General features: G+C 51.6%; 1 protein-coding gene across 1 annotated transcript; it reads right to left on the bottom strand.

Annotated features, from left to right (window-relative positions):
* Positions 1-2,301: 2,301 nt before the first annotated feature.
* On the bottom strand, positions 2,302-11,906 carry MCAT (malonyl CoA:ACP acyltransferase (mitochondrial)). Its single transcript, XM_006866908.1, has 4 exons — positions 11,490-11,906; positions 9,480-9,567; positions 7,031-7,248; positions 2,302-2,724 (listed from the first exon to the last, which is right to left on the bottom strand). The coding sequence occupies exons 1-4, from the start codon at positions 11,904-11,906 to the stop codon at positions 2,302-2,304; spliced, it is 1,146 nt and encodes a 381-aa protein (XP_006866970.1).
* Between the last annotated feature and the right edge of the window lie 1,718 nt (positions 11,907-13,624).

Genomic DNA, 13,624 nt, shown 5'->3' with positions numbered 1-13,624 from the left:
GGCAGCTTGGGTGGGGCTGGCCCCGCCCCGGTGACACCACCCTGGAGGTGGCATGTGGCCCTATTTTGATGTCTTGGCTGTTTCTAACTGTGGTTTTCCCATGCTCCCGTTTTTATATTTAACCCCTGAGGTAGTGCTGGGCCACTGCTGAGGTTTCATACTGGAGTTTTTGGGGATTGTTTTTTTAAGAGAGAAATGAATTCCTTCTACCTGTGGCCGCTACTGGTTAGTGGCCCGTGCCCAGGCCTGGCTGTGCCTGGCTCTCTGTGAGACAGCCTGTCCCGGGGAAGGAGGATCCTTCCTCCCCAGGATGGGTCCTCATGGTGGGCAGCGGGGGGAGTGCTGGTCACACCTCCGCATCTGGGATCCCCAAATCAAAGGGGAGAGAAAACATGCTGGAACGGACTTCGGTGAGGCACAGAGAGCCAAATAAAAGCTAATTTCCACTTGATCTCTGGTCCTTTCTCTACTGACCCCACCCAGTCTGCTCTGAGGGGCTCCATGAGGTTTGCTCTAAGGACCCCAAAGGCCACCATGCCTGACACGTGACATAGCAGGTTTGCAAAGTCTACCTTTATTATCTTCCCAGTGGGGTCCTGGTGTGGCGCTGAGGACAAGCACTGGACTGCTAATGGAAAGGTTGTCGGTTTAGACCCACCAGCTACTTCTGGGAAACCCTATTACAGGGTCGCTGAGTCCAAATCGACTGGATGGCGCTTAGGAAAAAAAGGCTCTGGGGTGTCCTGAATCACCCACTATTAAGGATTTTCTTTGGGCATCAAGTCCTAGGGTTCATCATCTAGGACACCCTGCTGGTTGGGTGTGGTCACAGGGAGGGGGGCCTGCAGCTGGCTGCTCTGCTTAGGGAGCCTGGGGCTCTTGTGAACCAGACCTGGTCCCCACTCAGCTCTTGTTCTAATGGGGAGGCCAACTCTGGAGGGAACAACTGTCAGAGGTGGAGAGGAGGAGGGGGCCAACAGGACAGGGAGTGCTCATGGGCGGAATGATGCTGGGGGAGGAGGAAGTGGGGCAGTGGACACACTGACCACCTTTTGTGTTCAGGCCCTTGGGCCGCCTGGGGCTCAGCCTCCAGGGAATGTGGCCCAGGAGGGGGGGTGAGATGGTGGAGTCCCGTGGGGACACTCAGCAGCCAGATGAGCCCCTGTCATACAGGTGAGTCTCGCCTTCCCAGGGCTGATGCGGTTCTGTGACCTGAGGACTGGGCTCGAGTGCCCCGAGTACACCAGCTCCCAGTCCCCATCTGATCAGGATCCTGTCTAGTCACTACCCTGCCCTCACTTTCTAAATGCAGTCTGCACCCTCCCCTTAGTGAGAGGTGGAACCCACCTCTCCACCCCAAGGTGGGACAGCTTTCTGGACTCCTCCTTAAGGTGGTGCCACGAAAGAACTACCCAGACCCTGAGGAGGGGGGTACAGGGACACTGAGACCACCTCAGATTGCCAGAGAACACTTGGCACGTTTCAATGCCCATAACCCTAAGGTACTGACCTACCAGCCAGAGCTGAACTTTGGAGAGCAGCCCCCTTCCAAGCTCTCAGGGCAAGGGGTCTCGAATGGACCCAGGAAAGCATTTTTTAAATAAAGGTCCCTGTAAGTGTTTGAAATTTTATGAAACTTTTAAGAACAAGTTCCTCCCTCCTGGTACTCTGAAGGCAGGACCGGCCAGAGCTGTCCTCCCCCATTCCCGACATCCCCCCAGCACTACCTCATGAGGAGCCACCCGGGCAGCTCAGACTCATTTAGTGGGTACTAACGGACGTCTGAGGACAGGTCTCCTCAGTCAGGAAGTGGGGGCTCACCCAGGGTCTTCTCACAAGCTTGCGCCACACAGCAGGACAGGGGCCATTCACGCACCCTAGGCTACAGCGGGCACGCAGTAGGTGGGATAAATGGACCAACGCGAGACTGGCCCCATAGCTGTCACGGAGGGTGCTGGCTGAATTGACTTGAGGACAAGGCTTTGGGCCTTCTGGTGCGGACCTGACCCATGGCCCCTTCAGGGCTTCACAAACCACCTCATCTGAGCCTGAGAACAACCCACTTGGGCCCGTTTTCTGGACGAGCTTGAACCTGAGAGGTGCTGAGGGACTGTTTGAGGTGACAACACTGGCCGAGGCCGAGTGAGTTTCACCAAGGTCTCTATCACCGTGGCGTCTTCTTCCCGGAGCACCTTCCAAGGGGAAACGGGTGGACAGTCTCACAAGCATAGTAATGTTTGCTTTTTGTGTTTCTTTCGATGCTGCCTACGAGCACTTTGCTGAGAAGGTGGGCCTGGGCCCCTACAGGTCTTGGGCCTCGCAGGCCTCCAGCACCTCCACGTGGCTATAGGATTTCCAGGCCTGCAGGTTGCAGCTTTTCAGGACAGCCCCCAGCTGCTTCCCCGGGCCCACCTCGAACGTTCTGGGGAACTCCGTCCCCTTTTTCCTCTCGTAGATGGCGTGCATGGTCTGCTCCCACTTCACTGGGGAAACCAGCTGCTTCACCAGCAGCTTGGGGATGTGCTTCGAGTGCGTGTATTTACCCCCATGAACGTTGCAGTGCACAGGCACCAGGGGCTCCTTCCAGGTGAGCGTCTGTAGCACCTCCGTCAGCCGCCCTACTGCGGGCTCCATGAGGCGGGTGTGAAACCCACCGCTCACCGGCAACCTTTTGGTGCGTCTGAAGTGATACCGTGAGGAATTCTCCTGTAGAAACCGCAGAGCCTGCAACAAGAAGAGCCAGAGGGTTAGGCCGAGACCAGTTTCCGGGGAGGAAACACACACAAGTGTCCTGCGTTGGCAGGCTGCAGTGATGACGGGTGGAAGACTGTGGGAACCTGGTGCCGTTTTCCCAGCAACACAGTCTCATGTTGTCTCTCTGTAGCATTTCAGTCATTTTCACAATATTGCAAAATTTTCTCCATGAAAACAGAGGATATCAGAAAGATGTTTACCTGTGCTTTATTGACTACGCAAAGGCTTTCAATTGTGTGGATCATGACAATTCAGAACACTTAATTGTGCTCATGAGGTATCTGTACCTGGACCAAGGGGCAGTTGTTCGAACAGAATGTGGGAACACTGAGTATTTTAAAATTAAGAAAGGTGTGCGAAAGAGTTGTATTCTTTCACCATACTTATTCAACCTGTATGCTGAGCAAATCATCCAAGAAGCTGGGTGTTCTATGAAGAAAAACATGGCATTAGGATTAGAGGAAGACTCATTAATAACCTGCAATATGCAGACGAAACAACCTTGCTTGCTGAAACATTTACTGGTGAAGATCAAAGAGCACAGCCTTCGGTATGGATTACATCTCAATGAAAAGAAAACAAAAATCCTCACCACTGGACCAATAAACAACATTCATGTCAATGGAGAAAAGATTGAAATTGTCAAGGACTTCATTCTTCTTGGATCAACTATCAACACTCATGAAGCAGCAGTCAAGAAATCAAAGGACGTATTGCATTAGGCAAATCAGCTGCACAAGACCTTTTATGAAAGTGCTGAAGAGCAAAGATGTCAGCTTGAGGACTAAGGTGCGCCTGACCCAAGCCATGGTATTTTCAATAACCTCATATGCATGCGAAAGCTGGACAGTGAATAAGGAAGACTAGAAGAATTGATGCTTTTGAGTTGTGGTGTTGGAGGAGAATATTGAAAGTGCCATGGGCTGCCAAAAGAACCAACAGATCTGTGTTGGAAGAAGTGCAGCCAGAGTGTTCCTTGGAGGCCAGGATGGCCAAATTTCTTCTCTTATACTTCGGACACATTGTCAGGAGGGACCAGTCGCTGGAAAAGGATATCATGTTTGGTAAGGTGGAGGGTCAGAGAAAAAGAAGAAAACCCCCAGCGAGATGGTTTGGCCAATAGCAGCATCAATGGGCTCAAACGTGGTCACAATGGTGAGGTTGGCCTAGGATCCGGGCAGTGTTTCATCTGCTGTGTGTAAGAGCGATGGCACCTAACAACAACATTGTGAACAGGAACTGTGAAACATTAATGTTAGTTAACAAGCTAGAATGCTAATCAGGTCTCTGAGAGAGACTAATCCTCTGGTTTCCCACCTGTCTTCAAACAGATCCGCAACCTAGCCCCTCCCGGATTCTGACCCATATACGCCCGTGCTGACCTGCATTCAGGGCTCAGGATCTGGAGAAGTTAGCTCCTCTGAGCCAGCTGGCTTAATAAACCTGAAACTTGGCTTCACCTCTCTGAGTGGCCTCAGATTTTCAACGATGGATCAAGAGCAGCTGTAACAAGTGGACACTTCCTAGAGTGGGCTAGTGTGGGCAACGAGTGCAAGTGATGGCTCAGGTGTAGCAACAACTGTGAGGTCTGCAGGACCGGCAGCGGCTGGGTATGTTGTACCCAGGGTCTATGCGTTGAGACTTCATGCACTGTGGTTCAGTCAGCACACCTTCCATGGCCCTGGGGAACCACATGATCCACGCCACGCGCTCCATCCCATCTCCACACTCTGGTCACTTCAGTGCCCTCCAGAGCGGCACATCCTGCTCATGCCCCCAGGGACACTTATCTGCCACCCACACCTGAGATGGGAGACAGCTCACGGTGGCTCCGGTTCTAGTTCAGATTCAGTCAGCAGTACCTGAAGTCCTCCTGGAGGGACCTGGGCAGCTGGCAGCAGAAGAGCTGAGAGCTACCGCGGGAGACATGGCCACCTGGGCCACGTTGTCACCGCTAACTCAGGGAACATGGCAAATCGTTTCGTTGCTTTGATCCTTTCTCATCTGCGAGTGGGTACAATTCCCCTGTGGCCCACAGCCTCTCGGACCATCGGGTCAGAGAGCTCATGTAAACACAAAAGCACTTCCCAGTAAGAGCCGATTCTACGGTGTGACGGTGGGCATGCGGGACTCTGAATCTAGTGTTCCAGTGTCAAGTCTCAGTGATGCCTTTCCCTTTAAGGAGTCCTGGTGGCATAGTGGGTTAAACGGTGGGCTACTAAGGGACAGGCCAGCACATGTCTGTTTCCAAAAATTAGCCTGTTAATGCGCAACAGTTCTAACAAGCCTGTTTTCTCGTGACTCCACTACCTTCAGGGTAAAAACGAAGGCTAAATCCAGGTCCACTTCACCAGGCAAGGCCTTCCCTTCAAAATCCTGGGGACGTAGTCACTTTCATCTAGGGTTTCTTTATAGCACAGAGCCCCCTCCCCAAACCTGCAGCCTCCTCCTGAAGGCCACCTGGCTCAGAAAGGCCAACTAACACACTGAAAACTACAAACATCAGTTACAAAGATTCAAAACAGTAGCTATTCTTGTGTTCTAGGGGCACAGCTCGGCTGGCCTCAGGGTCTGTGGAAAGCTTCCGGTGCACACACCCCCACCCCCAGCCCTTTCTGCAAGCTGAGCCCTTCTAGCCTGAAACCCCAGACAGAAGGCTGTCCAGGTGCGGGGCCACCTATGAGTCATCAGACTTGGGAGGTCTCACCAGCATCATGGCCCAGTGCTGACGAGCCCCCTCAGAGTTGTGATGTCTGCAGCGGGCAACATGAGAATGACCAAAACGTGGCACAGAGACACGGGTGAGCATGTACACCTGGGAAAATGACGCAGACTTGCCCAACGCAGGGTCACTGCAAACCTTCAGTCTGTAAACATGGCACAGGGCACGCCCACAGCCGCCTTTCAAGGCTATGGTGAGAACCAACTGTGGGCACGTGCACGCTTTATGTTAAGTGCTGTTGAGTTGGTGCCCACTTACAGCCAAACTGTCAATCTTAGCAGGCGCAGAAAGTCTCATCTTTCTCCTGTGGAGTAGCTAATGAGCTCGAACCACTGACCTTGTGGTTTGTGGTCCCATCCCATGCTTAACCAACAGAGCCACCATGTGCTCTACATGCTACATAAAGATTGGCAATGAGCATCTTGTACACCAAAAGAGTGGAGTCCACTAAGGACAAAAGAGAAACAGCGTCTGCCGTGTCCCCTGGGGTAGGAGGGAGGAGTGGTTTGGGTCAGACGGCACGTCTCTGAGCCTAAATCAGTCAGCACTCTGAGGTGAGCCCGGGGACTTGGGACTTACCAAACCCCACAACTGTGTGAGCCATTTCTCTGAAGTACCCCCCTATATATATGTATACACAGGGGTCCAAACTCAACAGCTGCTTCTTGGAAACCCTATACAGGGTCACTGTGAATTGGTACGGACTCAATGGCACTTAACAACCACCACCACCCCCTCATTTCAGAACTGTACCAAGAGGGGTCTGGGGGCGCTCACTGACTGGGGAAACCTCGACCACAGGCGAGGTCTGCCATGGTCCAGTGGAGGGAACAGACTAGCAACAAAGAGACGTGGGTGCCCTCTCCCACGCTCCAGCTCGTGCGCCTTCCAACCTCCTCAGCTTCCTCGTGTCTAAAGTGTGAGAAGGAATCCCATCCTCACAGGGCTGCCTGTGAGGGCTGACCAGGGCTTGTCTGAGCAGACCGCCTCCCTTAGGCTTCCGTCTGTGTTCCCCAGTACAGAACACCCCTTTCCATCAGGGGTCCCTGCCCCTCTGCCTGGAACACCCCTCCTCCTGGAAAACATGCCCCTGACCCTGGAGTTAGCCCTTCACAGACTATTTGCTGAAGGCAGCAGCCATGCTGACAAATCTGGGGCCTCCAGAACTCCTTAGAGGAGATGCCAATAAATGGTGTTTGGGGAAGCTGAGAACAGAAGCAAAGAACTCAGACAGCTGAGGAAAGCAGGGTGGGCTGAAGGCACCAGCAGAGCTCTCGGGTCCAATCATGCGAGTCCAGGCTACTGTACAGGACAGCCTCGGACATGGTCTGGTCCGACCTCTCTCCCTTACATGTGGAAGACGGTGAGGTGCTCAGGGTCTGTGGGGGTGTGGAGGAGGGTGATGTGCTCAGGGTCTGTAGATGTGTGGAAAGGGGCCAGTATTCCACAGGGTCCCTCTAGCACACACTCCTCAGACACCCGGGCTTGGTGGGGCCCCCACTACACAGCTGGCCTCCAGCTGGGGGCCTGGAGGCCATTCCCGCCAACACTAACCTCGTGGTGTCCAGAAATTACCCTGCAGTCCGGGAAGAGGTAGTTGGCCACTTCGCACACAGGATTCTCTATGCCCAAAGCCTTGCAGTGCTCCCGGGCTTCCAAACAGGCCATGTTGAACTTGGACTGGGGTTTGCCAAGGACAGACAGCATCCCGCTGGGGACAGCTTCCGAGGCCTCCTGCATGGCCTCGGCTCGGATTTTCACCGCGTACAAACCTGCCCAGAGAGAGGAACATTTGGAAAAGTCAGGGTACGGGAGGCTGGAGGGAGACCCAGACCTGAAAAATCACCAACTGACCAATTCTCCAGTTGGGGAGCTGTCCTTGGCTCACTCAGTTCAACTAAGAGGGTTCCCACCTTACAAACTAGATGAGTTTGGGAGTGGTTCTCAATGGGGGACAGGCCTTCTTTGGGTTGGCACAACTGGCATCTGGTGGGTAGAGGCCAGGGATGCTGCACAACATCCCATAATACACCGGGCAGTTCCCCACCAGAGAATGCCCCCGTCCAAAGTGTCAGGAGGACCAGTGACGAGGCAACTGGGGAGGGAAGGGAGGAAGACACACTGAGCCACACTATCTTGGGCAAGTCACAATCACTTTCAAGTTCCAATTCTGTAACCAGGACAGTGAAGCTAACGGTATCCAGGTGGCCCGGGTGGCATGAAGACCAGGGATCGTGAGTATGGATTTGCTGTTTCAGAGAGGTCAGAGTCCTGGTGGGGCGCTGTGGGTTAATGCACCAAACTGCAAATTGAACTGCAAGGTCGGCGGTTCAAGCTCATCAGCTGCTCCTCAGAAACCCTATACAGAGTTGCTATGGGTCGGAACCAACTCGATGGCACTTAACAACAATAACATGTTGAAGAGGGAAAACCATGACGAGCCATGAAATACGAGGGCAGCTGTGCATCATTTGAAATCTCACCGACTCACATACAGCCCCGTTTACACCTGGCGAACCTGACACCACCAGGTGATCCAACTGAAAGGGAACCATGCTTCCTGGGTCTGCATGGCACACGGGCTCGGTCACGTGTGCACAGGGCCGGGCCTGGACAGTCTTTCTGGGAGCCGGAGGAATGACCAGGCCAAAGGTGTAGTTCAGGGTTCGAGAAGGTCCGAGGAGCTGATCCTGCCCTTTTCTCTGTAGCACAACCTCAGTCACTCCACACTCCTGCGTGTTGGTGGGTTGGGTTGTTTAGCTCCGTATGTTGTTGTCAATTGTCAAGCGGCTTCAATTCATTTCAACCTTGTACCGGGTTTCCCAGGAGCAGTTTTCAGTTAGCAGTCAAATGCTTACGTTACAGCGCCACACCAGGACTCCATATACAAGGGCAATTCTGGACCTTGGACATTAAGGGCTGTGACAGAAGCAACAAGACACGCCCAAGGACACAGAGAAAACCTCTCAGCTCCCACACAGGCACGAGAGCAATGATTATGCACAAACATCAAGTGAAAAAAACCTGAAAACTGCAAATACAGACTGTCCCTGGGGTCTCTGTTCAGTCATGGCTGAGGAAGAGTCAACAGAAGAGATCCGAGTATTTCAAGTCAGGGTGAAACAGAAAGATGGCGAGAACGGGGACAGTGGCAGGTTGAAGCCCTGCTAGAAACATCATCTTACAGAAGAAGGACAGCACGCTGCATAGTAACCGGACCGCTCGGAGGATTCTGAGCCAAGAGACAGAAGCAGTGCTGCCCTGCTGCAAGACGCCGGCTGACAGCAGGTTGTGAATGGGCGCCGCGCTCCAGAGTCCTGACAAGACCCCAGTCTCTCCCATCAGGCTCAGAAAAGAGCTCACTACGCCTCTTCCGAGTCTCCCATTCCAGGGCTTTGAACTGGAATGTTTTCTTTCCAGTACCACGATGAATCGGCCAAATTGTAAAATTCTGGATCTGTTCCTCAGGCATGCAAGAACTGGCTTAAAGGGCAAGTAGGAATTGGAATTGCCTGTCAATCAAACATTTGTAACCCAGGAACTGCCTGAAAGCTAAAATCCTGTACATTATCTACACATCTAACCATACAAGTCATAGTTTTCACAGAATCTGTGAATATAAATGAGGCTTCTTCCTCTTCTCCTTAACAGAGACACCATGCTGTTGTAAATATCTTAAATATAAACGAAAATCTCAGCAAAAAAAGTATGGTTCAAGAATAAATATACATTTGCCTGCTTTTCCTTCAAGGAGTATCTATCAAGTAACTGCTGCATGCCAAACGTGGGGGTCGTCCCTGGAATGAAGGAAGACAAGCAAGAAAGCAGATTTCATAAAGAAATTAAAAAGGAGATCAAGGATGGCCTGCCTGGTCTTGGGGTTCCAATGTCAACTCCAGCCCAGTACCCAAGTGGACCCCTGATCTTTTCTAGCAGTGGCTTGTGTTCCCAGTGAATCCAACAAGACCCCAGCCCTGCATGCAAGTAAACCCTTCCTAGGTACCTTCAGAAAACTCCATGGCTCCAGCAAATACCAGGGCCGCAAATTCGCCCACGCTGAATCCAGCTGCAGCCACACAGTTTTCGATGACCTATGGTGACAGAAACAATACGTGAAGCGGATTCAGGGGAGCTCACTTTAGGGCTCCACATCTGAGAGGTGGAAGGGTGTTCGGGGCTCAGTGAGTCAGATCCCGCTGGCTAGGGCTCCAGTTAGGAGACACACAGACATGGCCTCTTGGATCACCAGCTCCTTTACTGGGTGAGGAACTTCCCTGCAGGGTAAGGACAAGCCTTGGCTGACACCTTGTGGTGGGGTTGTGACTTCACCTCAGGACTCAGAATTTTCCAACCCAGACTCTCTTCTCCCTGGAACTGCTACTCAGGCCAAGCAGAGCCAAAATGGTTACGTGTAGACATTGAAAAAGGAGCTCTGGTAGCGTAGTGGTTACGAATCGAGCTGCAAACCTCATGGTCAGCAGTTTGAAACTACCAGCTGTTCCGCGGGAGAAAGATGAGGCTTTCTGCTCCCGTAAAGATTTACAGCCTCAGACACCCTGTACAGGGTCGCTGTGGGTTGGAACGGACTCCACGGCACATCACAACAACAGACATCGAAAACCTGACTTTCAGATGAAAGACCTGGAATTGAGCCTTAGTTTAGGGGCATTCCCTACCTTCTCTGCTCGTCAGTTGTGTCACCTGTGAAGTGGGGGTAGAGTACACCCTACCTCCCAGGGCTGCTGGGAGAATTAGGTGAGTATGCAGATGACACAACCTTGCTTGATGAAAACAAAGAGGTCTTGAACTTACTGATGAAAATCAAAGACTTAAAATGTGGGGATCATACCTCAACAGCAACAAAAACAAACCAAGACTCTCGTAAGTGGACCAGTAAGCCACAGCAGGGTAAACTAAGACTGAAAGTATCAAGGATTTCATTTCACTCAGATCCACCATCAACACCCATGGAAGCGGCAGTCAAGAAATCAAACAAAGTATTGCACTGGGCAAATCTGTTGCAAAAAAGTCTTTAACATGTTAAAAAGCAAAGTCACTTTGAGGACTGAGGTGCACCTGACTCGAGCTATGGTATTTTCAATCACCTTATGCATGTGAATGCTGGACAATGAATAAGGAAGATGGAAAAAAGAAATGCTGAATGCGTTTCAATTGTGGTGTTGGTTAAGAATACTGAATATGTCATGAACTGCAAGAATCAATTTGTCTTGGAAGACTACAGTAAGAATGGTCCTTAGAAGCAAGTATTTGTCTCATGTACTTTGGACATGTTATATCAGGAGAGATTAGGAACCAGATCCTGGAGAAGGACATCATGCTTCATACAGTAGAGGGTCAGCAAAAAAGAAGACCCTCAACGAGACAGAATGACAGCGGCCACAACACTGGGCTCCAACAGCATCGGTGGTGAGGATGATTCAAGTCCACACAGTATTTTGTTCCGTCAAGACTGTACTGCTGTTGTTATGTGCTGTGGAGTCCGTTCCGACGCATAGCCGCCCCTGTACAGGGTTTTCGAGGCTGTAAATCTTTACGGGAGCAGAAAGCCTCATCTTTCTCCCACGGAGCAGCTGGTAGTTTTGAACTGATGACCATGAAATTAGCAACCCGATTCGTAACCACTACGCCATCAATTCACCCATCTTCAAGTGAAGTGCCATTTTCAAAGATAAACCTTCTCCATGATCCTTCCCTGACCTCCCAATTTAAGTTGCAACCTGAACGCTACTCCCACCCCCTTTTCCTGCTCTAGGTTCCTTTTCACGACGTGTTAGCACCTTTAATGTACTACATCATTTACGTAGCATATTTATTCTTTATTGTCTGTCCCCCTCCATTAAGAAGCAAGCTCTCCTGGGACAGAGATCCTTGTTTAGTCCACAGAGCTCGAACCAGTCGGTGCTCAGTAGCAACCGTGTCTGACGGAGCGCTCCGGGCTACAGCCCGGGATGGGCTCGCCCTCTCCTGGTTGCCCCGGGGCTTGGGGCCTTACCTCCGGTTGCAGATGATTGAGTTTCTCGACCGCGGCCAGTGACGCCACGAAGACGGCGGGCTGGCAGTGCACGGTGCGGTCCAGGGCCTCCTGCGGCCCGTGCAGACTCAGCTCCAGCAGATCGTAGCCGAGCACGCGCTGGGCGGCGGCGTAGAGCTCGCGAACGCGCGGGTAGCGGAGCAGGCCCCGACCCATGCCCACCACCTGGCTGCCCTGGCCCGGAAAGAGCAGCACGGAGCACTGACCCGGCGACCGGCGCGCCGTCGCTACGCCAGCCTCATCTTCCACCGCCGCGTCCCGCAGCAGTTCAGTAACACTCTCAGGGCCCGGCGGAGGCACGCGGAAGCTCGAGGCGCCGCGAGGGTAGCTGGCACCCCAGCCTCGGGCCCACGCGGCCCGCGCGACCCGGACACTCATGGCGGGGACACCTGCCTTGCTGGCGTTACCGTGGCGACCGAAGCCCGACTGCGGCGGCGCGGCGCGGTCCTTGACGCATTTCCTGCCGGGTAGACCAGGGCACCCGAAGACCGGAAAAAATAGTTCCGCGATGACCAGTTCCGCCAGGGCGCTGAGACTCCTCATTGCGGTATACTTGGGGCCTAGACATACGCATGCGCAATGTGAAATGTACAGTCTTGATTATCCCAACAACTCTATCTAGTAAGCAAGATACCGGCTCCTTTTTATAAACCCTGGAATGCTAACCACAAGGTTGGTGGTCCAAACCCACCAGTCACTCCTTGGAAACCCTGTTGTTTAAGTGCCGTGGAGTCGGTTCAGACTCAAAGCGACCATGTGTAGAGATTCTGAGGAGCAGCTGGTGTGTTTGAACCGCAGACTTTGCGGTTAGCAGTCCAGTGCTTATTCTACAGCGCCTTCCAAGAACTCTTGGAAACCCTATACGAGATCGCTATGAATCGGAATCGACTACAACAAGAAAGCACATAGGAATGTTTGTTGTTGGTGTTAAGTGCTATCAAGTAGGTTCCGACACATAGCAACCCTGCATAGGGTTTCCAAAGAGCGACTGGTGAGCTTGAACCTTCGACCTTGCGGTTCAGACAGCTTTGCAGTCCAGCACATTAACCCACAGCGCCACACCAGGACTCTTGTGCTTTATTGGCTATGCAAAGTCATTGGCTCTGTGGACCATGACAAACTATGGATATTTCAGAACACAATAATTGTGCTCACGAGGAAGCTGGACATATGTATTTATTTATTTATGTACACTCTTGTTCATTGCATCACTGTTCATAAGAGCAAAAAGATGAGACAGTCTGCATGCCCACCACTGGAAGACTGCATAAGCAAACTTCGATATATACACACAATGGAATACTACCGAACGTTGAAGAATAATGATGAATGTTGAAACTGAAAAGCACCTATAACATGGATGAACCTAGAGGACATTATCTTGAGTGAAATTTGTTGTTGTTAAGTGCTGTTGAGCCACTTCTGACTGATAGCAACCCTGTATAGGGTTTCCAAGGAGCTGCTGGTGAGCTTGAACTGCCAAGCTTGTGGTTCAACCCGACCTTGAAGTCCAGCGCATTTACCAGGACTCAATCACAAAAAGACAACTATTATTATTATTAAAATTCTAGAAAAAGTTTTCATGCTAAAAGTAACATTCTTTGATTTTTCCCAAGGGTGAGAGGGAAGGGAAAATAATTAACTGGCCAGAGAGTGGTGGTGGTTGTTATGTGCTGTGGAGTTGATTCCAACTCATAGCTACCCTGTACAGGGTTTCTGAGGCTGTAAATCTTAAGGGAGCAGAAAGCCATTTTTTTCCCTTGGAACAGCTGATAGATTTTAACTGCTGACTTTGCGGTTAGCAGCCCAACTTGTAACCTACTACACTACCCGAGCTCCTTGGCCAGAGGGTTGTTGTTGTTGTTAAGTGCCGTCGAGTCGGCTCTTGGCCAGAGGGTAGCTACGTGTTAATTAGAGTGACAAGGAAAGCAATACATAAATAAATAAAGTTTTAACTATGCTTCATGTTGTTGTTAGGTGTCATTGAGTCAGTACCAACTCATAGCAACCCTATGTACAACAGAACAAAACACTGTCTTGTCCTGGGTCAGCCTCACAATTGCTGCTACACTTGAGCCCATTGATACTGCCACTGC

The sequence above is a fragment of the Chrysochloris asiatica genome, unplaced genomic scaffold (assembly GCF_000296735.1).
Source record: "Chrysochloris asiatica unplaced genomic scaffold, ChrAsi1.0 scaffold00097, whole genome shotgun sequence".
In the NCBI taxonomy this organism is placed as follows: domain Eukaryota; kingdom Metazoa; phylum Chordata; class Mammalia; order Afrosoricida; family Chrysochloridae; genus Chrysochloris; species Chrysochloris asiatica.
Note: the sequence above shows the minus strand (reverse complement) of the source record. Positions and strands in the feature narration are given on the sequence as shown.